The sequence below is a fragment of the Trifolium pratense genome, linkage group LG4, assembly GCF_020283565.1.
Source record: "Trifolium pratense cultivar HEN17-A07 linkage group LG4, ARS_RC_1.1, whole genome shotgun sequence".
Taxonomy (NCBI): domain Eukaryota; kingdom Viridiplantae; phylum Streptophyta; class Magnoliopsida; order Fabales; family Fabaceae; genus Trifolium; species Trifolium pratense.
In genome coordinates, this window is record NC_060062.1 from 3,143,265 (window position 1) to 3,169,618 (window position 26,354).

At 32.3% G+C, this 26,354-nt stretch overlaps 5 protein-coding genes across 8 annotated transcripts; all 5 read left to right on the top strand.

Moving 5' to 3' along the window:
* Nucleotides 1–1,373, top strand: LOC123919859 (F-box protein CPR1-like). Its single transcript, XM_045971875.1, has one exon. The coding sequence runs from the start codon at nucleotides 115–117 to the stop codon at nucleotides 1,333–1,335; it is 1,221 nt and encodes a 406-aa protein (XP_045827831.1). The 5' UTR covers nucleotides 1–114; the 3' UTR covers nucleotides 1,336–1,373.
* An 8,145-nt stretch (nucleotides 1,374–9,518) lies between these two features.
* LOC123919860 (kinesin-like protein KIN-14F) lies at nucleotides 9,519–16,674 on the top strand. Of its 2 annotated transcripts, XM_045971876.1 has the most exons (17): nucleotides 9,519–9,766; nucleotides 10,081–10,257; nucleotides 10,993–11,300; nucleotides 11,670–12,029; nucleotides 12,343–12,411; nucleotides 12,591–12,818; nucleotides 12,913–12,994; nucleotides 13,101–13,196; nucleotides 13,279–13,455; nucleotides 13,549–13,655; nucleotides 13,794–13,972; nucleotides 14,100–14,264; nucleotides 14,359–14,612; nucleotides 14,737–14,900; nucleotides 14,979–15,170; nucleotides 15,421–16,133; nucleotides 16,242–16,674. In XM_045971876.1, the coding sequence occupies exons 2-17, from the start codon at nucleotides 10,107–10,109 to the stop codon at nucleotides 16,393–16,395; spliced, it is 3,399 nt and encodes a 1,132-aa protein (XP_045827832.1). In that variant the 5' UTR covers nucleotides 9,519–9,766; nucleotides 10,081–10,106; the 3' UTR covers nucleotides 16,396–16,674. The 2 variants fall into 2 exon arrangements, with proteins under 2 accessions (XP_045827832.1, XP_045827833.1); XM_045971877.1 differs by lacking the exons at nucleotides 9,519–9,766; nucleotides 10,081–10,257 and having other exon boundaries at nucleotides 11,162–11,300; nucleotides 11,670–12,033.
* An 829-nt stretch (nucleotides 16,675–17,503) lies between these two features.
* Nucleotides 17,504–18,439, top strand: LOC123920804. The gene has a single exon (XM_045973124.1). It carries the CDS (start codon nucleotides 17,504–17,506, stop codon nucleotides 18,437–18,439), a length of 936 nt encoding a protein of 311 aa, XP_045829080.1.
* A 1,065-nt stretch (nucleotides 18,440–19,504) lies between these two features.
* On the top strand, nucleotides 19,505–23,750 carry LOC123919861 (regulatory protein RecX-like). 3 transcript variants are annotated; one of them, XM_045971878.1, is made up of 6 exons: nucleotides 19,505–19,651; nucleotides 20,136–20,398; nucleotides 20,507–20,627; nucleotides 21,447–21,539; nucleotides 22,135–22,222; nucleotides 23,132–23,750. In XM_045971878.1, the coding sequence occupies exons 1-6, from the start codon at nucleotides 19,548–19,550 to the stop codon at nucleotides 23,420–23,422; spliced, it is 960 nt and encodes a 319-aa protein (XP_045827834.1). In that variant the 5' UTR covers nucleotides 19,505–19,547; the 3' UTR covers nucleotides 23,423–23,750. The 3 variants fall into 3 exon arrangements, with proteins under 3 accessions (XP_045827834.1, XP_045827835.1, XP_045827836.1); XM_045971879.1 differs by having other exon boundaries at nucleotides 20,205–20,398; XM_045971880.1 differs by having other exon boundaries at nucleotides 20,238–20,398.
* A 1,667-nt stretch (nucleotides 23,751–25,417) lies between these two features.
* LOC123919862 (60S ribosomal protein L26-1-like) lies at nucleotides 25,418–26,098 on the top strand. Its single transcript, XM_045971881.1, has one exon. The coding sequence runs from the start codon at nucleotides 25,535–25,537 to the stop codon at nucleotides 25,973–25,975; it is 441 nt and encodes a 146-aa protein (XP_045827837.1). The 5' UTR covers nucleotides 25,418–25,534; the 3' UTR covers nucleotides 25,976–26,098.
* The last annotated feature ends 256 nt before the right edge of the window (nucleotides 26,099–26,354 follow it).

Genomic DNA, 26,354 nt, shown 5'->3' on the forward strand with positions numbered 1-26,354 from the left:
CACTCGCTGTTGCTGAAAGTTCTCGTTGTCGTTAGGTTTCAAATACACTCTGCTGCTGCTCATGGAATATATTTCTGATTACTATATATACTCTCTCCTTGGAACATTGTTTGCATGCAGACTCCAATAGCTGTAAAGATGGAAAATTCACTGGTTGTTGCTGCCACCAAGAAAAAGGTTTGCAATCATTTACCTAATGATATCGTGCTCTTTATCTTGTCAAAACTTCCTTTAATATCATTGAAGCGATTTCTATGCGTAAGTAAATCATGGTCTCTCTTATTCAAAAATACTTATTTCATGAACATGTTGCGCAACAATATTTTGCTTAATGATGATTCTTATTATGATGAGACATTTCTGGTCCGATATACACCAAAGTATAGTGAACGTTGCAACTTTTATTGGCTATCTGATGAGGGGTTTGCGAATTCGGTCCACTTAGATTGGCCATCTCAATTTCAAGAGGACTATATTCATATTTTTATTGTGGGTTCTGTTAGTATTAATGGCATTCTTTGTCTCAAACATGGATTTACTCGTACCAGCCAAGTTGTACTGTGGAACCCAACTACTAGTGAGACTAAAGTTATTCCTCCAAGCCCTATTGAGAATAGACGACCTGATCGGAACCCTTGGCACTTTCTTCATGGTTTTGGTTATGATCATGTTAGTGATGACTATAAGGTGATTCAGATGATAGAGTATTTTCCTGGTTATCAAGGAGATATGATATGGGAAGATAGATCTTATGACCCTTCGTGGGAGATATATTCTCTCAAAACCAACTCTTGGAAGAAACTCGATATTGATATGCAGAATTGTTATTACTATTCACCATTGCAAGGTAACGGACTCTACGCGGATGGAGTGTTTCATTGGTGGGCTATAAGTAAATTAAAAAATATCGAAGAATGTATGGTGTCATTTGACTTTAGCGAGGAGGTGATGTGTACGACACTCATGCCCTTAAACATGGATGGTGGTTTTGATGTTGGATACGTGGAGAGACATTTGGTGTCGTTAAATGAATCCATTGCTTTGATCTCAAAATATAAAAAGGAGTCTACTTTCTGCATATCCGTTCTGGCTAAACTTGGTGAGAGGGAATCATGGATCAATCTCTTTACTGTTGGGCCCTTACTTTCTATGGAATATTCCAATATAGTTGGGATGAAAAATAATACATTGTTCTACAGAAGAGATGGAGAACTAGTTTGCGTTGATTTGAAGACTCAGATGATTAAGGAGCTTGGTGTTAAAGGAGATAGATTTCATTTTCACGTAGGAAAGTACAAGAAAAGCTTTCTTCCGATTAGAGGAATAATTAATTAATTGGTTTCTTGTTTTCACCTAAGAATGTGATTGGATATTAGGATTTTACCTTTAATAAAACTTAGCTTGCCAGCTGAGTATATCATAATGATAATTTTTTTTCAAGTATATGACAAATTATGAAGTCATGTGAAGATGATATGAATCATGCTTTATTATTTTTGTTTTGAAGGTTTACTCTTTTTCTATTTACAAATTGACATGGTTTCAATTTCAATTACTCTTTTGTGCTTTAGTTTTATGCATTTCACGAAAATCATAAACCAGATTTTTGAGTTGAAGATTAAATTTGTATGATCACCTAAGGGAGTAAAATAGGTAGTTTATGATATATATATATATATATATATATATATATATATATATATATATGGGTTGCTAATTTACTTCCACCTAAAAACATGTGGGAGTAAGTTAGCAAACCTACTCCTACTATGTTTTGACTACAATAGCCATTTATTATTATTTAAACCAATTTTAGGTAGAAGGGTATTTTTGTAAGTTTAAAGAAAGTAAAAATCACACCAACTATTTTCTTATTTTCTCCAAAATTCTTCAATGTTGTTTCTACTTCTCTCATTGTTGTGACTACAACGGTCTATATTAACTATCGTTTTCTCATTTTTTTAAGAATACTCAAATCATATGAAAATTAATCCATCTTTTAGATAAGCTATTAAACTATTAAGCCATTTTTGAAAAACCATCTATGTATATATGAATTAAAATTTCAGTGGCATGAACATAACATGAAAACAGGTTAAATAGAAATGATATTGAAATAGGCAAAATCTTAAGCAACAATGAAATGGTGCAATAAATATAGAGTTAACGAATAACGATATATTCAGCAAGAAAGAAGACATTACATGTATTACCAAGAGGAAAAAAAAATTGTTGATAAATATTTAGTTATTTACTTCCACCAAAAAACATGCTTTTAATGTTTACAAAAAGAACATGCTATTATTTAGTTAAAGCAAATTTACAAAACTAACATTATAACTGTTGTTTCCGAGTTTCAAAATTGTGCAAGGCAGACGATCAACCACGAAGTCTCCAGGATAAAACAGCCCAGTTCTCTACTGATACCGATAAATACTGCACTGTAGATATCGGGCAAGAATTACACCCTCAAATATGGTACTAAAACCATTGCGCTATGATTTTAAGTCCATTCTAATACGGTGCTATGACCGTTCTAATATGGTACAGAGACCATTCTTATTATAGGGAATATGGTGCTATGACCATTCTTAAATTTGAAGAACTGTGATACTAAGATCACTCTTAAAACATAATAATAATAATAATAATAATAATAATAATAATAATAATAATAATAATAATAATAATAATAATAATAATAATAATAATATTACTCAACTTGAATAATATTTAGTATTAATTCTCCGAACAATTATAGGATAAAAAACTAATCCAATTCTATTTTAATTTGCATAACAAAACCAATTAAGGTTGCTAATTCATTCATTCTAGTTTCAATCTTCCAAAAATAAAACTCAAAGTAGTACTAGAATTTGGTCCTAACAGTGATAATAACTGAGTTGTATTATTCAATACCTGCGTATTCTTAATACCAACAAATTAAACCATGAATCCAATAGAATTAGTGTCATGTTATTAGCCTCCATCCACACACTAATTACTTGCCCATTTGTTTCAAATAAAATAAATGTAACATACCTTAGCATAGATAGTGCATAGGGCTTCGATGGAGTTATAATCTCGGTGCAAAATATGGAATCATCAGCTTAATTAATCAAGCTAGATGAGGCATGACATGAATATACAAATAAACTAAGTGTTTGCTATTTGTATCCTAATCCTAATAGCAATAGAGCTTGGAGCGAAGGTTTCTAAACTGTATATTTTGCTTGGCGGCAGCTGAAGTGGTGGTGTCATTTTTTTTTATTAGGTTTTTTTCTCAAATAACACATACTTATATATAGCAAAAGAAAATAACTAATGTTTTTTAATAGGAACACATGCTCTGACTTTTTCTATTATACTTCCTATTATTTAGTAACTCAAGTAAGTTTCTACAACATGAGTCTACTTTCATTATTTTTATGCTCAAAATACAAACTAGTATATAATACATATTAGTATATTAGTATGCTCTAGTACCCGATGTGGGCCATACAAATTTTATATTCAATTCACACATAATGTGCTCTTTGTTCCAACAATAACTTAAATTGGTTTTTATATATAGAGTTGGGTTTTTGGTCATTATAGTGGGAGTATGCTTGCTAACTTACTCCCACATGTTTTTAGGTGGGAGTATATATATATATATATGGCCAATTCTAACATGGAAGACTTCATCAAGTCAACCATGATGCACAAGTTGCTCATATTATTATAACGAATACGAATTTTATAAAATCGACCGTTTGATTGAAAATTTATAAAGTATAGATCTTCCATAATTTATTTTAAAAAAATCGAAAATCATTTGATATGTTATTGAGACCCATCAAAATTAACGGTTTATGAGTTTTTATTGTATACCGTTAATCTTGATTGGTCTCAATAACATATCAAACGATTTTCGATTTTTTTAAAAAAAATTATGAATGATCTATACGATATATACTTTCAATCAAACGGTCGATTTTGTAAAATTCGTATTCGTTATAATAATATGGGCAACTTGTGCACCATAGAAGACTTGATGAAGTCTTCAATGTTAGCCAAAGCATATATATATATATATATATATATATATATATATATATAGGGTTTGCTAATTTAGACCCACCTAAAAACATGAAGTTCTAAATTAACAAGATGCATTTTTTCACTTTGAAAAAAAAAACATTGACATTTAGTTATTTTACAATCGGTTAGTTAGGTAATTTTATTAAATGTTGTGCAAGTGAATGATGACATGGTGCTTGGTTGCCAATGTCTGTTCCTTTACAACTTTCTTTGTGGGTCAAAATTCAAAACGTGTTGGATGAGGACTTCATCAACGGTGGAAACAGGAAAGTAAAGAAACATAATCGACGGTGGAAACTGGAAAGCAACGAAGAATAAAACAGTTTTATAAATAAAGTGGGTGTAAATTAGCAAAGTGGTGCAAATTAAGGAACATTTTAAATGAAAGTTACAAAACTATCCCTCAAGTTACTAGTTTTAAATAACAAATATGAATGATTTTTTTATCCAAAGTAAAAATGTGCATCTTGCTAATTTAGACCTTCATGTTTTTAGTGAGTCTAAATTAGCAAACCCCATATACATATATATATATATATATATATATATATATATATATATATATATATATATATATATATATATATATATATATATATATATATGAAAATCTAGAATAGGGAACATTGGAAATCTAGAATAGAGAACATTGGTTGACTACAATATTAATACATATCCTTCTACAAACATGCATATATATATATATATATATATATATATATATATATATATATATATATATATATATATATATATAAACAAAAGGTAAACGGGCAAAAAGCTGCACGACTAATCTTTTTGGTATAGCAAAACCAAATCTTTGAAAAACTTATAGAGCTAAGCGACACAACATTACAATGCATGACTTTTTGAACTATTTTCAAAAGGTTTATATTCTCTAGTGCTAGAAATCCAAAAGTATCGAATGCAAACGATATAAAAACATGTTAATTGTCAGAACATGCTTTCAATATTACTCATACTTGAGTATACCGTAATAAGATCGTGTATCAATGATTTAACGTACTTGAAATCTTTGTAGCACCAACACTTTTAATTTAAGAAATGTCCCGATATCCGACATGTATCGTTGTTCAACATATATTAAACTAACATATAGTATTAAACAAAATTTAAAATAGATTAAATTAATTAACAAAATTTAAAATGAAAAAAAGGTTAGTGCACAATATATATATTTATACTAATAAAAAGATAAATAAATATTAAAATATATGTATGCGGTTTGGTTCGGTTTGGATCGGTTTTAAGAAATCAATCCGAAATCCGATCCGATTCAGCGGTTTTCACAAAAGAACATCCAAACACGTCCAAAAAACTTCGGTTTTTTGCGGTTTTCGGTTTTTTTGGATCGGTTTTCGGTTTTTATTTGGATTGGTTTGGATTTGAGCACCCCTAGTGCTAGGTGTTCTTATCCCTAAAAGGATTTTTATTTTATTTTTCAGATAAAAACCAAAAAGAAATTGAATCCGTGAATCATTGACATGAATTATTCTTTAGATCTCTTTTATTGATATTTTTCAAGTAATATGGAAAAGATAAAATTGAAAGAAAAATGATAAGTTATAAGCTAGTAAAAATGAGTTATCGCTCGTGAGAAAAACACACCTACCAAATCTATATTTTTAACTAAGTATTAAAAAGATAAATAGGTATTAAAATATTCGGTTTTTACAATTTTTGGTTTTTTTTATTGTTTAACGATTTTTATTTGAATTAAAGCACCCATAACTCTATAAGTATTCATCTTTAACCCTCCCTAAATATCAATTTCAAACCATCTTCTCCCCTCCAAAATATTAGACTGATTCATAACATAGTCATCAAAGTCAATCATGGCTGATCTTTGGAATAATTGGAATCAAGAAACGTTGGATATCGTTATGCATGCATTTCCATATGATCACGCTGGAAGAGTAGACATTATTCTGAGTTTTTTCCCTGATGAAAAGAGACCCATGGCTTTTGCTAAATATCAAGAAAAGCTTGTTGAAGAAGCCATTGAAGAATTTGATAATGCCGTGATGGCATTAGGGGGAAACCAACCCCTTGCAGCTGCTCAGAACAATCAGAACAATGGCCATGGTCCTAATGGACAAGAACCCAACCATGGCCCCTGGTCAGATCAAGAAAAAGCGTATGGATTAATTTTTTTTTTTTTTTTATCATTTTAATAATTACCCGCATTTTCTTATCGCATCTATACCCGTTTTGATTTTCTTTATTTGTCCATTTTCAGTGACTTTGTCAGGGGATTGGTTGCTCTTGGCCGGGCCTGGGCAAGGATAGCAAACGACTTTGTACGGACAAGGGACCGACACCAAGTGCGAAGCCACAGCCGAAACAAAGCCTACGAGTACTTCGTGAGCCATCTTCCATAAAGATGTACAAGAATTCATTCAAGAAAGTGTTGACGATGACAATGATGGTTAGTCTTTTATTAGTTGGATCCTAGGTAGTACTAGTGAGTAAAGAAAAATGGTCATAGACTCGGTTCATGGATGCTTCAAAAAAAATTATTCTGCAATTTAGTTTCGTGCATACAACAGTTTTTTTTTTGTTCATATGATATATTTCTAAAATTTTCACTTTGTATTTGAATTTTATGTGTACAAATATTATATATTTTTTGTTCATATAATTCGTGTAAAGTTTCCTTGAAAAATTTGTATCGAAAACGAGTCATGGATGCTTACTGTGACTAGACTCGCGTAAATTTCACATGTACCTCTAGGTACCAACCCTTATTCACATTGAATACATATAAGTGAAAGAAAATTAGAAAAAACTGAAGCTGTAAATGCATTATTGTTTGATATAGGACTATGCTAATTTGTTTGATAAATTTTGTTTACAAAATATTTGATCAAATTTATAAATTATTATTTATAAATTAAAAATATTTCATTTCTTTTAATGACAAATATATTATATATTAATATAAAAAAGGAGAAAACAAAAATAGTAGAAGAAATTGTTCTGAACAACAAAGAGGTACCAAAAGTACACTCCATGGAACCCAACAATGTTTAAAGTAAGACATAAAAATAAATAGACAAATAAAACTACAGGAAAACACCAACAAACCAGAAACCCTTCAAAATCACCACAATGAGAAGAATACACCTCATGTACAGAGAGACAAGGATCAACCAATCCCCATAGCTCATCAAGATCCAACACGACACCCCAACAAACTCTACTGATTTCAACATAAAGTATGGTGGATACTCCACTCATAAATATTCTAAAAAATTAATGTCTTCTAATATATTTTTCTACAAAATTAATTTTATTTTAGAATAAAATTAGATATTTTATAATAAATAACTATTTTATAACAATTTAGAGCAAAATTAGATGTTTTATAAAAATATTTATCAACATGTTTTCAACTTCAACACAAGTAACTAAACTAAAAAACAACGGCCACCAAACCGCTTTAGCTTTATTTAAAAGTTTTTATTTATACATATATAACTCTGACATTAAAGTACCTCTTATTCATTAAAGTACACCTTTAATATTTACTCTAAGTCATTCATATGAACGCACGCATATGTTTTGGATGGTAAATCATACAAAATACTTGTGATCTAGAAATCAACAAACAATGCATTTTTAATCTTTGCACTAAGCAGTTCATACAAACTAAAAGAACACATATATTATATATAAAAAAAAAAAGAACACATATATTTTGGCTTTGCTCGGAGCCATTCGTATGAACTAAAAAATCACATTTTTGTTGGATAATAAAATACATGTGATTTTTTTTAAAAAAAAAAAGGTTAGTAAAATTTAAAATCTATCCGTCATTTTTTTTTTATCGTAGTCATGAGTTATATGCAACTTTATGTTCATAATAACACACAATTTTTGTTGTATAATTCTTTCTTGACAATAGTTTTGTTGCATAATTAGTTTTATGAAAATACATATGAACATTTTATTTTGTTTTTGTCTTAAAAAATAGTTAAATTTTATAATAATCAATTATTTTACCATAGTCATGAGTTACATGTTTTTTTTCATTCATAATAACGCACAAGTTTTGTTGCACAATTAGTTACATACATGAAGTACATGCGATTTTTTTTACATAATTAACATTAAATTTATTTTTTGTATTTTATCAATTAATGTAGTGGTTATTTGAAGGTTTACTCTTTTTCTATTTAAGAGGTTGAATACCGCAAATTTCGCAATTATGAAAATAAACTAGATACGTGAGAAATAACCAAATCCAACGAAAGAGTAAAAAATAATCAAATCAATTAACCAAATCCATCATTAGATGTTTAAGTGTCGATACTCCACGATATCAATTGCAGTATTAGCAACAAAAAATTGTTTTTTAGACTCTCCATTTTGACTATTTTGCCCTTGAAACCAATTTGGAATCTGGAATACGAATTTGTATGATTTTGTATCGCAACTACCGAACTCACATGACAGAACTTGCTCGCATAGGTACTCTATGGGTGCGTTTGATATGCTAAAAACACTAAATCATTGAAATACCTCAGTTTTTAATCCAACAGTAAATTTTCCAATAATAAATTATTATAAAGTAATGTCAAATTTTATAAATATAATATAATAATAATTTTTAATCCAACAGTGAATTTTTCAATACAAATAAAATAAAAAATATAAGAGGGATTATAATATTAAGTTTGATACTATTTTTCTTTCTTACATAAATAAAAGTAGAACTAAAACTCATACAATCATGTTCAAACTTCTCACCATTATATCAAACTTAATAGTTTTACAATCTATGTCATTATATAAGATCCTTTTTAAAATTTTCTTTGTCCCTTTTTAAAAGACTATTTTCAAATTTTCATGATCAATTCTGACATTAAGTGATTTCAGCTCATCCTGATCGCAGTTGTGAAGGATTGAACCACGGTTCTCCCTACCAAGTTCATAGTCAATCACCACTGAACCAACTAATGATTAATAATGGGATTTTATAATTATATTTAGGGACAGAGGTGAAAGGTGATTTTAAGATTGACACTTAAATGTCAATTGATACTTTTCTAAATTTTAATCATAAATTGAATTAATTATCTACTCTAAATTAGTAACTTTATTTTTAAATGTGATTAACCAATGTAAAAAATTGCATAAAAAAAAAAGTGTAAAAATGGGTGTGTCATCATGTCATGTATATAATTCAAAACCTCTCCTCTTTCCATTTAAAAACACTTTACCGTCATGATATGGCCGTATCATGCCGTTGATCAAATGGGTCCCACAGAAGACCACATTTGTCAGTTGTCACCGAATCAAACGCCACGTCAGATACGACGTTAGTGCACCGTAATCTTTTCAAAGACAACAACAAACGACGGAGACAACAACGTTTTATTTTCGAAGTTTAAAAAGGTTTCATTTCAATTTTAAAAAAATCTCTGTTTTTTTTCTTTCTTACAAACAAAAAACTCAACGGACACTCACACCCACACTCACTCACATTGAAACCAAGCATTTATTATAAGCCTCTCTTCGTGTAGTAAAATTTTGAATGCTTCATTCATTAAAACTCACGAGAATCTTGCTTAGTTTTTCTTCTTCTTCAATTCCTTGCTCAGATCCGATCCATTCCATTCCACAAATCTCTTCCTCATCTTTCACTTTCCTACATAAGGTAACATTCTTAAGCTCAAGAATTTTTAGCACCGACACTTCTGATAGAAGACGTTTCGGTGTATCTTGTGTGGTGTTTGTGTCGGTGTTTTATATATTTAGTCGATTACTGACACTTCTGATGGAAGGCGTATCCAGTGATAACACATTTATGTGTCCGACACTGACATGACATTGACACAATGTCGATGGGTCTGTGTCAGTGTCTTGTGTGGTGTCTGTGTCGGTGCTTTGATAGGTAGATTATTAATTCAAGCTATATAGAAACTGCATTATAATTTTGTAAGTTCTAACTTAGTAAATGCATGTTTTCAGCTAGAGTCCAAGAAATTAGGAATAGTATGCCTCAGGAGAGTAGCTTATTAAGCTCAATTTTCGCATCTCCTGCATCAAAGAGGATATTGAATTTGAAGGGTTCGGTTTTTAACAATAGTGAGGTGAATGAGGAGATCAATGATTATGAATTAGCATACAGGAAAGCAGAGGAAGCAGGTATGAATTGACTAGATCAATTTCAATTTATAATAGAAGCCTGAAAAATAAATCTTTCAACTTTATAATAGAAGCATGAAAAATAAATCTTTCAACTTTAGTTCAACTTACAATGCCGATATTTGAGTTCAAACTCATATATATCAAACTCAGACTTTGTAGTTGTGTGTGTGAGTTTCGAGTGGTGTTTGACACTTTGTGTACAGATGAAAAAAAAAGAAAAAAGAAGAGTAGTGGATCATAGTCTTGTAAGCTAAATCCCAATTTAGAATAAAACAAAAATGTTACTTATATATACTATATATGTTAAGAGTGTGTTTGGATGAATAATTAGAAATTCTTGAGAAATTATAATTTGAAGAAATTCAAATGTTCCTTCATTTCTAAATTTGTTTAGTTTTTGATAGAATAATGAAATGCTTCATTTTTAAACTTGTTGAGAAACAATTTCATAATTTTTAAAATTTAAAGGGCCAATTTGTAATTTAAAAAAAAATTAGAGACCAATTTAATTTTTTTATAAATTTATAAGGACCAATTTGCAAAATTTGAACCATATATGGACCGACGTGCAAAATTTGAAATAGTTATAAGGATCGATTTGATATTTGCATTGTATAGAGTCAAATGATATTCAAATTTAGTAGTTTTCTCTTTAAGCTACTAAATTACCTCTTGCAAGTTATAGCTATGATTAACATAAGGAGTAAAAATAGTACATTGTTGCATTTGCAGCATCAAGGAGGAATGAAGCAGCAGAATGGCTTCGAGAAATGGACGAAGTGGCTTATTCATCACTCTCCAAACAACCTTCCGAAGAACAATTCTGTCTCGCTCTCCGCAATGGTCTCATTCTCTGCAACGTACTCAACAAAATCAATCCCGGTGCTATCCTCAAGGTGGTGGACAATCAAGTCCTTGCAGTTCACTCTCCAGAGGGACCAGCCCACTCTGCTATTCAGTATTTCGAAAACATGAAGAATTTTCTTGATGCTGTTAAGGATATGACCCTTTTGACCTTTGAAGCTTCTGATTTAGAAAAGGTTCAAACTTTGATCAAATGCTCCCTTTTATATTTTATTTAGCATGGTACTTTGTCTAAGTTTAGAGTTAGATATATTGGGCTATGAAGCACAAACACGACCATAATAGTAGGTTGACACCGACACTGATAATAACTTAAGAAAATAGAAAAATTTGAATGTTATCACATGTGTCAGCCTCTTTGTCATTGTCGCACAGTCTAGTCCTGCAAACTTTAGGTAGATGTCTTGTGTCTAGTCCTAGACACGAAGGCGTGTGTTGCGAATGAGAGTGTTTGTTTAGTCCTGCAAACTTTAGGTAGATGTCTCGAGTTTAATCTTAAACTTTTATATAAATGTGGTTTTGGTGTTTTTTTGGTGTGATTGTAGGGTGGTTCATCAAGCAAAGTTGTAGACTGCATTCTTTGTTTGAAAGGGTATTATGAATGGAAGCTATCAGGTGGAGTTGGGGTTTGGAGGTATGGAGCAACTGTCAGGATTACTTCTTTCCACAAGGGAACTCCTTCTTCATTGGGCAGTGAAAGTGCTGATGAGTCCCTTGATGAATCTCAGTCCTCACAGTATGAACAGTTGGTTGAATTTCTTCGTATGTCTCAAGAGGTCTCAATCGAAGAAACCAGAACTGCTAGTGCTCTGGCTTTCCTGTTTGATCACTTTGGACTCAAACTTCTCCAGGCTTTCGTTAGAGAGATTGATGATGGGATTGAAGATCTACCGCTCAATGCAATGGTCGGTAAGATCTTTTCTGTTGTGTTGTATTTTTCTGGCTTCTGTTCTTGTTTAAATCTACACCGGCTTTGTTGTTTGATTTCTATGATTATTAGTTGGCTTTGTTAAAAAATTATTGCATTGATTGTTTAGAAACAAATATTGTCTTACTTTACAAGCACATGAAATAGGCTAATGCCATCTGCATCCATATAGTATTATTTCGATTTGAAAATCTAACTCTCGGGAGTTTCTAAGACGGTCAAATTAGATTTTTTTTTTTCTTAAGAAATTGAATTCGTGAAATCTCATTTTATTTGGTGAAATTTTGTAGGTAATTGATACATTTCTCAGCAAGATAGTAAGGGATTTCTCCGCGTTACTTGTTTCTCAAGGCACTCAGGTACTTCAAAGTTAATGTATCTTTCTGCTTTGATGCGGCGTTTTAATGATGTAAAAACACTCTTGCTTCAGTTTTTTTTTTCAAACTCACATATTACAATTGGCAGTAATTTAGTCTTTACTCTTTTCCTTACTTCAAAAGATCATCTAAAATATAGTTCTGAACAAAATTATCTGCAGCTTGCATTTTTCCTCAAGAAAATATTGAAAGGCGAGAATGGTTGTCTCTCTAAGAAAGAATTCATGGAAGCTATTGCATTATATCTTAATCAAAGAAGTAGTTTGTCGTCAAATGATTTATCTAAATTCTGCGTTTGTGGAGGAAAACGTGATAGTAGTGCTCAAAATAATGTCAAATTTTCATCCAAGTATGCTGAAATAATTGATGCGCAGCAGAAACAACTTGAGGTACATTAGAGCAAAATTGTATCTACTTCCTAAGATACTTTATAATGAGAAATTAGATTAGCATCAAACACTCAAATGATATTTTTCGCTCTAGGGAATGAGATACTTACTAGAGGAGATAAGAAAGGAAGTCAAACAGATTCAATCTGAATGGGACCAAGAATCGAGCAGGCTCGGTAAGGATCTAATAATCACTTTTCCATGTGAAACTACCTCCATGCGCAAAATGTTTTGATGAAATATTCTTTCATGATGTTGACTTGATTTCGATGTAATTTTTAGAGAATCATATAAAGAGCCTTGAGGTGACCTCCTCTTCCTACCACAAAGTTTTAGAGGAGAATCGATCTCTTTACAATCAAGTGATAGACCTCAAAGGTACGTAAGAATAAGAATTTAAGCACTTTTTTAACAATCTACTTACATGATTTATGTATATTAATAAACATGTCTTTTACAGGATCCATTAGGGTCTATTGTAGAGTGAGACCCTTCTTAGGTCAATCAAATGGACAATCTACAGTAGATTACATAGGAGAAAATGGAAACATAATGATCGTGAATCCCCTTAAGCAGGGAAAAGATGCTAGAAAAGTATTTTCATTCAATAAAGTGTTCGCAACTAATGCCACACAAGGTATATTAGTTTTTTTTTTGGCATATTCCGCATTTGTTTTGAAACTCACAACCTTATTTGAAGATTTTTATAATGATATTCTTTCTTGTGCAGAACAAATATATTCCGATACAAAACCATTGGTTAGATCTGTTTTAGATGGCTATAACGCGTGCATCTTTGCATATGGACAGACTGGCTCAGGGAAGACCTACACGATGGTAATGTTATTAGCTTCTATCACATAATGTTATATTATAAAATTCACTTTGATTGCATGCATCACTAGGAAGAACACGATATATCGGGTTTTTTACATAATGTTATCTGGTTTTATGTGTGATTTTCTGCTTGTATAGAGTGGTCCGGATCTGATGACCGAAGAGACATGGGGTGTTAACTATAGGGCTTTGCGTGACTTATTTCATATATCAAAGGAAAGAGCAGAAGCAATAAATTATGAAGTTTCCGTCCAAATGATCGAAATATACAATGAACAAGTGAGAGATCTATTAGTCAGTGATGGATCTAACAGAAGATATCCTTCACAAACCATGTTTACTGTATTTATTGTACATCACTTAATCTATAAAGTAAAATATATGTCTTTTTGATTTTGCAACAACATTTTTGTTTGGTTTGTTCATTTCCTTGACGATATATACATTAGATATACGAAACAACTCTCAATTGAATGGTCTTAATGTGCCTGATGCATGTTTGGTTCCAGTTGGTTGTACTCAAGATGTTCTTGATTTAATGAAAATTGGTCAGAGGAACCGTGCGGTTGGTGCTACTGCTCTAAATGAGCGAAGCAGTCGTTCTCATAGGTAAAATATCTTCCTAACTAATGTAGACAGATTCTCTAATGATAATGATAAATATATTTAACTTGCTAAAATTCTTTACCGCCTATAATTGCAGTGTGTTGACTATTCATGTCAGAGGAAGGGACTTAGTTTCTAATTCAGTTCTTAAGGGTTGTCTTCATCTTGTCGATTTGGCTGGAAGTGAGAGAGTTGAGAAATCCGAGGCTGTCGGCGAGAGACTAAAGGAGGCACAGCATATTAATAAATCTCTTTCTGCACTTGGCGATGTTATCTCCTCTTTGGCGCAGAAAAGTCAACATATTCCTTACAGAAATAGCAAGCTTACACAAGTTTTACAAGATTCATTAGGTAACCATGGAATCTGAATATCGATATTTAATATATTTTGATAAAAATAATTTCGCAGCATAGTAATTTTCTATAGTGAATTTACTTAATTTAACACCGTGTTTTTTTCTCTTCATATTAATAGGTGGCCATGCAAAGACTTTGATGTTTGTTCATATAAATCCTGAAATCAATGCCATTGGGGAGACAATTAGCACATTGAAGTTTGCTGAGAGGGTTGCATCCATTGAACTTGGAGCTGCTAAATCTAACAAAGAAACCGGCGAAATCCGAGAGCTCAAGGAAGAGGTTTGTTTTCTATATCATAATAACTAGTGCGATTTTCTATTTAACTCGGCCAATAATGTCCCGTTTGAAATTTTATAGATATCAAATATCAAATTGGCATTGGAGAGGAAGGACACTGAACTGGAGCAATGGAAATCTGGAAATGCACGGAATGCTGCAGATTCTCAGAAACCAAGAGCCGTTTCACCTTTCCGTTTGCCCAAATATGGTAACAGTGGCGGCATGAAGCCTGAAAATAGTCAAAGATCCATTGATGATAGAAGCTCCGAGGTTATTGAATACATTTATGTTAAAGTAATACTTGGCTAATGTGTCATGCTGACTATAAAGCACTGACACATACACGAACACTAGACACGACACTGACACTAGATATCAATAATAATTTAAGAAAATAAAATCAAGTAAATGTAATTGCACATGTCAAATGGCAAAGACACCATCGATCTGAAGTGTCGGTGCTACATAGCATACTAAAGCACATACTTTGTATTCTCTAAATCTAAAATTGTATTTTCAGGCAAAAAGTTATTCTTCTGGTAAGCAACGAAGGTCGAGATTTCCATCAACATTTATCGACAAGGACTCCATACCAAAAATGTCTCTTCTGGCTGAAGAAAAGTCAGTGAGCTCAGGAAAGCATAGATCACCATCACCTCCAATCAGGAGATCAATATCCACCGATAGAGGTTCTGTCACTAAAAGCAAGATCAAAATTGACAATGCAGAAAACCAACCAATTTTGAAGCATCCATTTCTAGCTAGAGTACCAGTAAATAAATCTCTTGCAACAATGACACCATCTATAGACAATAATAACTCAAGGGTCTATGTACATTCACAAGAGCCGGTGAAGCACGATAACATTTCCGAACCTCTCATTAACTTCGAGAAAGTAAGCTTTAGGAAAGTTCATCAAGAACATGAAGAGGAACAGTCCAAACAACCATTTGGAGTAGTAAGGCAAGGAAGTGTAAGGAAAAACAAAGCTGACAATAACTTCAAGTCCAAGCGTCTTCAACAATCTCCCTTTAGGATTCAAAAGACCGATTTAATACCTAAATCTATTCCTGACATAGAAATTGCTGGCGAAATTGTGGAGGTACCTCGAAAGATTGATCTCTCTGAGCCAGAAAATGATTTTAACTTTATGCAGTCTGCAATCAATGGTGCATTAATTGTTCCAAAAAAACGTCGCAGCATCTCAAGGAATTCTCAGAACCTTGAACCAAGGTATGGCTAAAAGAACCATTGGAAATTTTCTACTCATTTTAGTTTTATTATTTTATTCATAGCTTAATTGTAAAACCATAAATAAGCATTGTTTTTGGTCATATTCAGAGGAATTGTGCAAGGAGCTGAACCATTATTGTCTAGTAAAGTTGAAAACAAACTTTCAAACGGTCAAGGTCGTAATCTTAAGGAAGTCAATACATCCATGCATGAATTTAAAAGAAGCCGATCGACACCACGAGGAAAGTTTTTTGTTTTATGATGAAGATTTCATGTTAATATTCTTTAAAATTTATATTATGAATTTATGTATAGTGGTCATTATTGATGTCCATGTTGAGTTTCACCTCATATATTATGTTGCATGATCTTTATCTATTTTTTGTGTTCTGTCATGCTCCTTTGTAAGGCATTTTATGAACTCAACTACCTTAGTTAGTCTTACTTCATGACAAGCACATGTGTGAATGTTAAACTTATAGATACAATTTATATTGTGCTTATTCAAGGTTTAATCCATTTTTTCTTTGATTTGATTGTATATTCATATTCATATGATAAGCATGTTGGCTCATGAGGAGAGTCGGCAATATAGCATCTCACATTGAGTTAAAAGTAGCCAGACAAGCGGTTTGAACACTATATCGTATCTAAAAACTTTATGCATTACACATGAGTTTTCTCACATGTGTGTTGCTCAACAAATATATTTTCATGATTTCATCCGATATGAGACTTCTTTATTGTTGACATACCAACAAAATATTTATTGAATAAGTATTCAACCAGACGGTATTGATATCTTTAATACATGAGTTTCATCCTATATTTTCTTTTGGTCAAGATAAACATCCTATATTTAAAGCTCCAAAAAACATCTCGATCGATCAGCACCTTCTCTTGCTAGCTTTCTTCCAAACTTGACATTTACTAAAATTAGTAGCATTGCAACTTGCTTTTATTTTTAAGTTAAGAGACATTAACCTATTAATAGACAAAAGCAATAAAAAAAGAAGAAACTTCTATTGTTGACAACCTAAACATATATTTTATTCCTCAAAGCGACTTAGTTTTCGCATATTTTAGAATGTTACCGCTATTTTGTTGTGCATAATTTCTTTACATTGCTATTCATTAAACATTCAACCCCTGACCAACAACTCATTTCTAGTTTTTCTTGTTTTGAATGTAGAAGAGGTGAAAGATGATTATTGTTCATTGTTAATGTTGTTCTATTTGTAGGGAACACCTATGATTTTACCTATTATAAGTCTCTTTTATATAAGAACCATTAGAGGAAAAAGAGGATCAACTTTTAATCCTATAAGAAAATCATAAACATTTGCAGGCTCATGAGTTGTTATCCGCCGATGCCAATGCCAACGGCTAACTCTCTTGTCGAAGTTGTGCCATCGAGCATTTCTGAGCCACCACAATGGAAGAAAGGCTCAAAGGATAAGGCCATACAAAAATACACCCCTAATAATTTTGTCACCTTTGTCTATCAAACAAAATTAGGAGATTCATTTCACAGTGTAACATTGACATGGTGCAAGGACCTCATAGAACATTCCCTTTCCATGAGCGTTGAAAAACCTTCTGACGAAAACAAATTTACCTGCAAGATTGATTTACAATCTGGACAATCTTGGGGGAAAAAGGGTCTCAAATCCTTTGAAATAGAAGGGGCAAGAGTAGATATTTTTTGGGATTTTCGACATGCGAAATTCTCCATAGATCCACACCCTTGCTCAGGCTATTATGTTGCCTTGGTTTACAAGAAAGAGGTACTTTTGTTAATTGGAGACTTAGTGGATGATGCTTATATAAGAACCAAATCACAACCATCGTCAGAAGGAGCTACCTTGTTGTGCAAGAAAGAGAATGTGCATGGAAAGAAACTATTTTGTACAAGGGCTATGTTGGAAGAGGGTAAACCAGAACACGACGTCGTTATCGAGGCTTCCCTTTCTGGACCGGATGATCCCGAAATGTGGATTAGCATAGATGGGATGTTGGCTACTAGAATAATGAACTTGAATTGGAAATTCAGAGGAAATGAAATAGTAATGGTGAATAATTTACCTGTTCAAATCTTTTGGGATGTGCATGATTGGTTGTTCAATGATCTTGGTACAGGACCTGCCTTGTTTATTTTCAAGCCAGGATATTTGGAACATTCAAGGAATTCTAATAGCAGAGAATGCATAGAAATAAATGAAGATAGTAACAAATCTGATTCAGTAGAGGATAATTCATCTACCAACGGTTTCTTTCATTTTCTATATGCTTGGAGAATTGATTGAATTTCATTGTTAGTATTTCTCTAGAAGTGCTGCTTTCATTTTATTTTTATTATTTGACAATAAAAGTCTTAGTTTCGTAGATTAAGGTATAAAAAGTATTGTTTTAATGGCCCTTATTTATTTGAGCTATTTGAATAATATGATTTGAATTTGAATTTATTTTTTTATTGATATAGAGGACAAGTTGAAAATATTCTATCATATAACCTATAACAAGTCAAGTATATGCAACAACTCTAAATTAGTTAGGATTTCAAAAATTCATTATTTTACTCCAAACCATATTACATGATCAATTATTCAACAACTATGACAAATAATTGAAAATAATGTATTTCAACCAAGGGTGAAGTATTTGAGTTTAATCTTTGGTTAGAACAATTTTCTGTTAAGATAGTTAGAGTTTGTTGATGTTAGTTAATTAGTTTTTTTTTTTTTGATAATCGATGTTAGTTAATTAGTCAATTAGTTAGAAATTAGTTATAGGTTGGTTACTTAATTAGTTAGTTAATTGAGTCCTATAATAGAATAGGAATGTACACATTTTACTATCTTCTATCCTATGTATATAATCTATGATGATTCTTGACATTTTTACCGGACTAATGGAAAGAAAAAATATTTGAGTTTAATAACTATACATTGGCATTGTTTTATGTGTGCAGACGAACATATCACAATATAGATATCGGTGAAGATGATTTGAAAAGTAAGTAATATAACATAAAAACATCATATTGGGATGCGTTCGAATGCACACATAAAACATTTTTACATTTTAAGTGTATAACAATGATTCGCCGTAATTTTTTAAAAGTTACACTCGGTAACTTCTTTAAAATCACGGTAAATCACTATGATTCGGGCATATCTACCGTGATACTAAACATAGGTTCAACGATTATCTGAAAATGATCGAGAAAAGTCCAAATTACTCATTTTAACTAGAACTTGGGCTGGACTAACCTAATTTGGGCCAAGCCCACCTAAAAATTGGGCCTTGGATGCCGGCCCAAGTTTCATGATCTTCTTCATAGGGAAACAGAACAGGAAAGAAAAAAAGAGGGTGCAAAATGAAAAATAACAAAGATTAAGAAACCCTTGTTACATGCAAGACACAAATTTTGGTTATATGAACATGGCAAGTTTCGCGGGAAACATTGGCTTCAAAATCTCGTCTCAGCTTCAACCTCGTGTTTTTTCAATTCCCAGGTAACTAATTTATATAATTCCATTTTTAACTCCAAATTTTTTGCGACCCACTTGTTTGCTACAGTTAAAGAAGCAAAAATCACAAAAAAGTTTGAATTTTTTTCAGTTTAAATGAAAATTAAGTTCAAATTTAGCTACCCAATTGGTTGCATTGTAATGGGTTGATGGAAATTCTTATAAAAGATTTAAGCTTGTTTTGTAGGGCTCGTTTGGATTAGCTTATTTTTTTAGCTTATGCAAATAAATAAGCTTTTATGTATTATTCATAAGCTTGTCAAGGTAGTTTATGAAAAAAACAGCTTATAAAAATACAATGTTAACCAGTGAAAACTTATGAATTAACGTAAAAGCTTATTTATTTACATAAGCTAAAAAATAAGCTAATCCAAACGGGGCCTTGTATTTTTTAGGTTATGATGTGTTATAAAAGATTCAAGCTTGTTTTGGATATGATTTGTATCCCTTTTGTTGAATTTGAAATTAGGAACATTTGGAAGTTTCAGAGTGGTTGCTTCAAGAGTAGAGACTTTAGTTCTTGTTGTGTTACTGTTAGGTACATTCGTCGTAATCATAACACATCCTGCAGGGTGAAAATGAAAATTCCTCATTTGGAATATTGTAGCTTTGCTGATGGTAGTGTAATTAAGGTAGATGATGGTAAAATTGGGCGTGCGACGATTGCACATTATGAAACTCGAAATCCAGATGAAGTTAACAATGAGTTACTCTTTGATGATAGTGAAGAAGGTAAACTAGTTTCCGAAGCTTTTACTTTTAACTTCTCCTTAAACAATATTAGTACTTTTCTTAAGTTAAAAATATAAACTTATAAACATGTTAATTTGTGGATTTTAGGTTCTGAACAAATGGAAGAGGTTGGAGAGTTGACAGGAGACTCTTGTGAACAGGATTTCATACGAGTTGACAAATTTACCAATGATGCTGAGCAATCAGCTGTCAAGTTACTTGCATCTAGGTTAGTTCTGCCCTCCCGAACTTGAAATAAAACTTATTCAATGCAGCACTAGTTTATTATGCTTTTTGGTCGGTCAGTCAGCCAAATTGAAGAGATTCTGAAGCATAATGTTTCCTTATTTAGTGTAAGCAAAATCAAACTTTTGACGCTAAATATGTCATTTTTCCTGTCTCTTTATGTTGCTTGTTCTTAATATCAACATTCATACAATTATCACTGTGCTTCCTACTGAGGCAAGGCAACTGTCTTTTGATTTTACTCAATTCGTCAAGCCTTTACATTCTCTCAATGCTGCCATTAAAGTATCAGAAGAAAACTGACAGTATGTAACGACAGAGCTTAAAGATCATTTTGAAGCATATTGTGTTACTTTCACATCGTAGTCAGTTATCTCCTTAAAAATGCTGAATGAAGTGTTACTATTTGCCATGTCTTTTAAATTTGTTTAACAATATCAACTATCAAAACCTATGAAGCACAGACACAGACATGGACACTGGCACGTCGACATCGATAATAATTTGAGAAAATGACATATTTTAGTGTAATCATAAGTCTCGGTGTTGTGTTGGTGTCCGACACCGACGCGTGTCGGACACCGGACACGCTAATCTAAGGAATGTCCGTGCTTCATAAAACACTTAACTACCTGGATTTGTTATTGCTTGTAAGTTATTTACAAAGAGAAGAATATTTGTAATAATTCAAGTCTGCTAATATCTTTTATCTGTTGGACAGAGGTCCATGCTTGTACATTCAAATTCAATAAAAAATGCCGTTTTTCTTTCTTTTAAGCATGCTTGTTTCCTTGCTCTGCAGGGCACTCACAGCAGTTGAGTTGAGAAAGAAATTGCTTAGCAAGAGATTCTCTCCTAATGCAGTGGAGGCGGTAATAAACAAGCTCCAGAAACAGTATGTTGGGCTGTTGTTTATCAGTGATTTCCAAGTGGTTTTCCTATATTCAGTTTTCATCATGTTTTATTTGGTTGAACCAAGTGGAATATGTACGTTATGTGATTCTTAGATATGTATTTTTTAGACTGTCAACACATAGCGACACCTTTATAAGAGTTTACACTATAGATTGTAGAAACTGATAAACTGTCTTTCCTTCGTTAATGGAGACATAAAAAATAACACATACTCTTTAATAAATTTATATTAGTTGAAGGACATCATTAATTTATATATGCAGATTTTTATCTAAAACAATTTGTCATACAAGCATCCACAATTTTCAAATTTTGCATATACCTATTTGTTCATATTAATATAAATATATGATATCACTTCTTGTATCTGTATGAAACAGCATGTTTTCAACAAAATCTAATGCCGGAATGGTTTACTAAACCAACCCTCTCTGCAGTTTAGCAAACAATCACACATTGTGTAGTACTTTTCATAACGTGCTTTTTCAAGTTCATTTATAACAAAATTGAGTTTTCCAAATTTTAACACATTTAGTAGGTTTATGTTGATTGTTTTATACCTTTGTTTGTTTCAGAGGGTTCATCAATGATAAGTTGTATGCCGAATCATTTTCTCAATCTAGATGGTCTTCATCTACTTGGGGGCCAAGACGGATCAAACAAGTAAGCTATTCTATTCTGTCCTTCTGTTCAGTTTCTCACTTTTTGCTGTGTTTAGTTATTACTTAATAGTTTCGTCGCAAATCAAAAGAGGAAATATTGTGTGTCGGTATTGATTTTACCTTGCTTGCTAAATTCATCTTCATTTTAACTTATGCAGTATTTATTAGGAGTAAAAGATATAGTGCATTGTGACAACATCTTGCAAATTCATAGAGCAGTGTGCATCTAATTTTTTCCTTTTCATAATTATGTCCTATTACTACTTTACAATACTAGAGAGCATAAATGTGATAAGAATTGTGTCATTTCCTCATATTTAATTATCTAGACTGCTTTAGTCCCTGAAGTATATAAAAAAAATAAGTAGTTCATAAACTATATGAAATCCGTCATTTTGGTCCATAAAGTAAATGAAATTTTTTAATGTTAGTCGGGCAAACTATCATTTTGATCCTTGTAAGTATATCACACTGTCACATTCGTCCCTGAATGTATCGAAATTGCTATTAGACACATAAGTGTCACTTTTATTAGTCATTTTGGTCATTAAATCTATTTTTAGGTAGTCAAATTGGTCCTCAAATGTGTTTTTCGTTGGTCAATTTAGTCCATAAAATTACCAACAAAAGAGGCACTAGTGATGTATTTGCTATTTTGACACTTTAGGGACCAATACGACAACGAAGTACACTTTTAGGGGCTAAAATGGTGGTTTGCCCAATGTTAGTCTGCAACATCATAATAGTTAGGACTAAAGTGAGGAATTTCATATACTTTAAGGACTAAAATGATGGATTTCATATACTTAGGAACAACTAATTATTTTTTTATATACTTTAGGGACCAAGTTGGAGAGAGACTGTTACTTTAGAAATATTTTTGTGTGATGGATTGAAATTCTTGTGGCAGGCACTGTTCATGAAGGGAGTTAGTCAAGCTGATGCTGAAAAGGCAGTTGAAGTGGTTTTTAAGGACAACAATGATTGTGTTGAAGATGATAAGTCAATTGTTGGCTTGTCAAAGCAATCCATGGATCATCTTTATGTTCAAGCCTCAAAGCAGTGGTCAAGAGGTCAGAATGTTCCGTTGGAGACGAGAAAATCAAGGATTATTCGATGGCTTCAGTATCGTGGTTTTGACTGGAATGTCATTAGCATGATATTAAAGAAACTAGACAAGCATGAGCAGAATCCTCCATAATGCACACAATTGGATTGTGACATCAAAAAATTCATACCAATCTGGATATCCATTTGGTAGGGTCCATAGTCCATAGTCCATAATATATGTTTCATGAATTGTATGTATACACTATATAGTGTGTAATATGGTAGGGTTATCCATTGTCTCATAATGCTATGACAATAAAACTAGAATGTCATTGCTTCAATTTGGATCAAAGCTATAATGCATCTTAGCACACAAACATGAGTCATGACTTCACTTGTCTGAATACATTGAAGATAACTTTCTTTTCACATTGATGATGAATGAGATAATGCAGCAAGCACTACCACTTAGGAGGAAATGCTATTTGTGAGTCAATTGTGTTATTTTTGGATGATTTGAGCTTGTATTAAAGTATGCTTACCCTAGAAAAACTATCAATATGTGTTGTTTATCCAATTAAAGTCATTATTATCATTTACATCTTCTAGAGTTGAATGAGTGCTATGCAATCAATGATATAATGGTATCTTTTGAATTTTTGTAATAATGATGGAGAATATAATGTTACTTTTTTTATAAAAAAATAGTGTTGGTGACATGTCAAGTGATGGTGTATTTTTTATGTGAGGAGTAAATCATTGTTATTAAGATCAAACAAATGAACCAAGTGAGAAAGAGTGTTTATATATAATGTGTGGGCGGGGAAATTAAATAAATTTTAACTTTTTTGCTTAATTTGATTTGATAGACCATGTGTTAGAATTTATTTGATTTTGATACAAGATTATTTTTTTGTATTAACACAATGCTTCTAGAATTAAACATTGGAGCAGAAATAATATTTTTAATTTTTTTTTTTTACATTTTATCGAAGAGCACTTACATGAAATAACACATGTCTCTTTTAGTTTAACCAAAATTTGGGGTCACTCATTTGGGTCTTGCAAGACTCGAGATTAAATTCACACTTCTGTGTAGAAGATACTCAAGTGATTGTGATTTGTCAAATGTTAACAATCTTAAGTATTTTACAGTAACCATATGAAAACTAATCTCATGCAAACTTTTTTTGCCTAGTGCTAGAAAATTCACCTTAAAAGTGAATAAGTGGAGTGTCCGGGATTTGGACCCCGGTTCCTATATGTCGCTACCAAATGAACTAAACTCACGAGGACAGACTCATACATACTTATTTATTTAAAAATAAAATCTTTTTTTTTTTTTGAAAACTTGGTATCCGGCCTTAGGACTGACTAATCCAAGGGGACCAATCCCACCACCCACTTGCGGGGGCCCCATTTAAAGCCAGAGTTTTTTTTTGCTCTGTATGGACTTAGCCCACCGAAATTGGCACTAGTGGGAATCGAACCTGAGACCTTGAGAGGAGCATACTCCAAGGGGCCAAGCCAACACCACTCGACCAACCCTAAGTGGGTTTAAAAATAAAATCTTGATGTGAAATGATGTCATTTTTGTATTGAGTCAGTCCATATAGAGCGAAACTCTCAGGCTTTAAATGAGCTCCTCTGCAAGTGATTGGCGTCTCTTTCGAATTAGTCAATTTTTAGATCAAATACCGAATCTTAAAAATGTTAACAATCTTAAGTATTTTTCAGTATCCGTATGAAAACTAATCTCATGCAAACTTTTTTTGCCTAGTGCTAGAAAATTCACCTTAAAAGTGAATAAGTATGTCTGGATTTGGACCCCGGTTCCTGTATGTCCATACCAAATGAGCTAAACTTACGAGGACAGACTCATACATACTTATTTATTTAAAAATAAAATCTTGATGTGAAATGATGTCATTTTTGTGTTGAGTCAGTCCACATAGAGCGAAACTCTCAGGCTTTAAATGAACATCTCTGCAAGTGAGTCGTGTCTCTTTCGAATTAGTCGGTTTTTAGATCAAATACCGAGTCTTAAAAAAAATAGATTAGATACCGAGTCTTAAAAAAAAAAAAAACAGGTGCAAAAGCAACCGGTAAGTTTTAAGCTGGGCTCAAACAAACAAGGCTCAATCATTTGGCCCATAACCAATCCATACACAAAACAAAGGTGAGAGAATCTCAAACCGAAACCCTAACCCTAATTCTTCATTCAGAGAGTGTGTGTGTGTGAGAGAGAGAGAGAGCGGAGAAGATGAAGTTCAATCCAAGGGTTTCAAGCAGCCGCCGCAAGAGCAGGAAGGCACATTTCACAGCACCATCAAGTCTCCGCCGTGTGATAATGAGCGCACCACTCTCCGGTGACCTTCGATCCAAATACAACGTTCGTTCATTACCAGTTCGAAAAGACGACGAAGTTCAAGTCGTTAGAGGAACATTCAAAGGACGTGAAGGAAAAATTGTTCAAGTTTATAGGAAAAAATGGGTGATTCATATTGAACGTATAACTCGTGAGAAAGTTAATGGTCAAACAGTCAACGTTGGAGTCAACCCTTCAAAAGTTGTTATCACTAAGATTCGTTTGGATAAGGATAGGAAATCGTTGCTTGATCGGAAAGCGAAGGGTCGTGCTGCTGCTGATAAGGAAAAGGGTACTAAGTTTGCTCCTGAAGATATTATGCAAAATGATGATTAAATGATTAATTAGGGTTTTGTTTTGATTATCATCATTGTTATAATTATTACTTTGGATTTTGTTATTGAAGTTGAGTACTTTGTTTTTAATTTAGTGAATGAAATGAAATGGCTTACATTATAATTGGTAGTGTTTTGTTTGGCTATTATAATTTGCTATTGAGCTTAGCTTTGGTTGTTGTATTTAAATTGTTAATGTTGTGTCCCTAAGTAGTTCAATAGGTAATTCAGAGGGGTTGAGATTTGAACCCCGAATTTCTCACTTCTCCACGATTAAAGTGGGTGGTGATGGTAGATAGGATATTAGCTACAAAATTTGCAAAAGAAGTGTTTTTCACTATGAACTTGGTTGCCTTTTTTATTGAGATGCTTTTAACTTG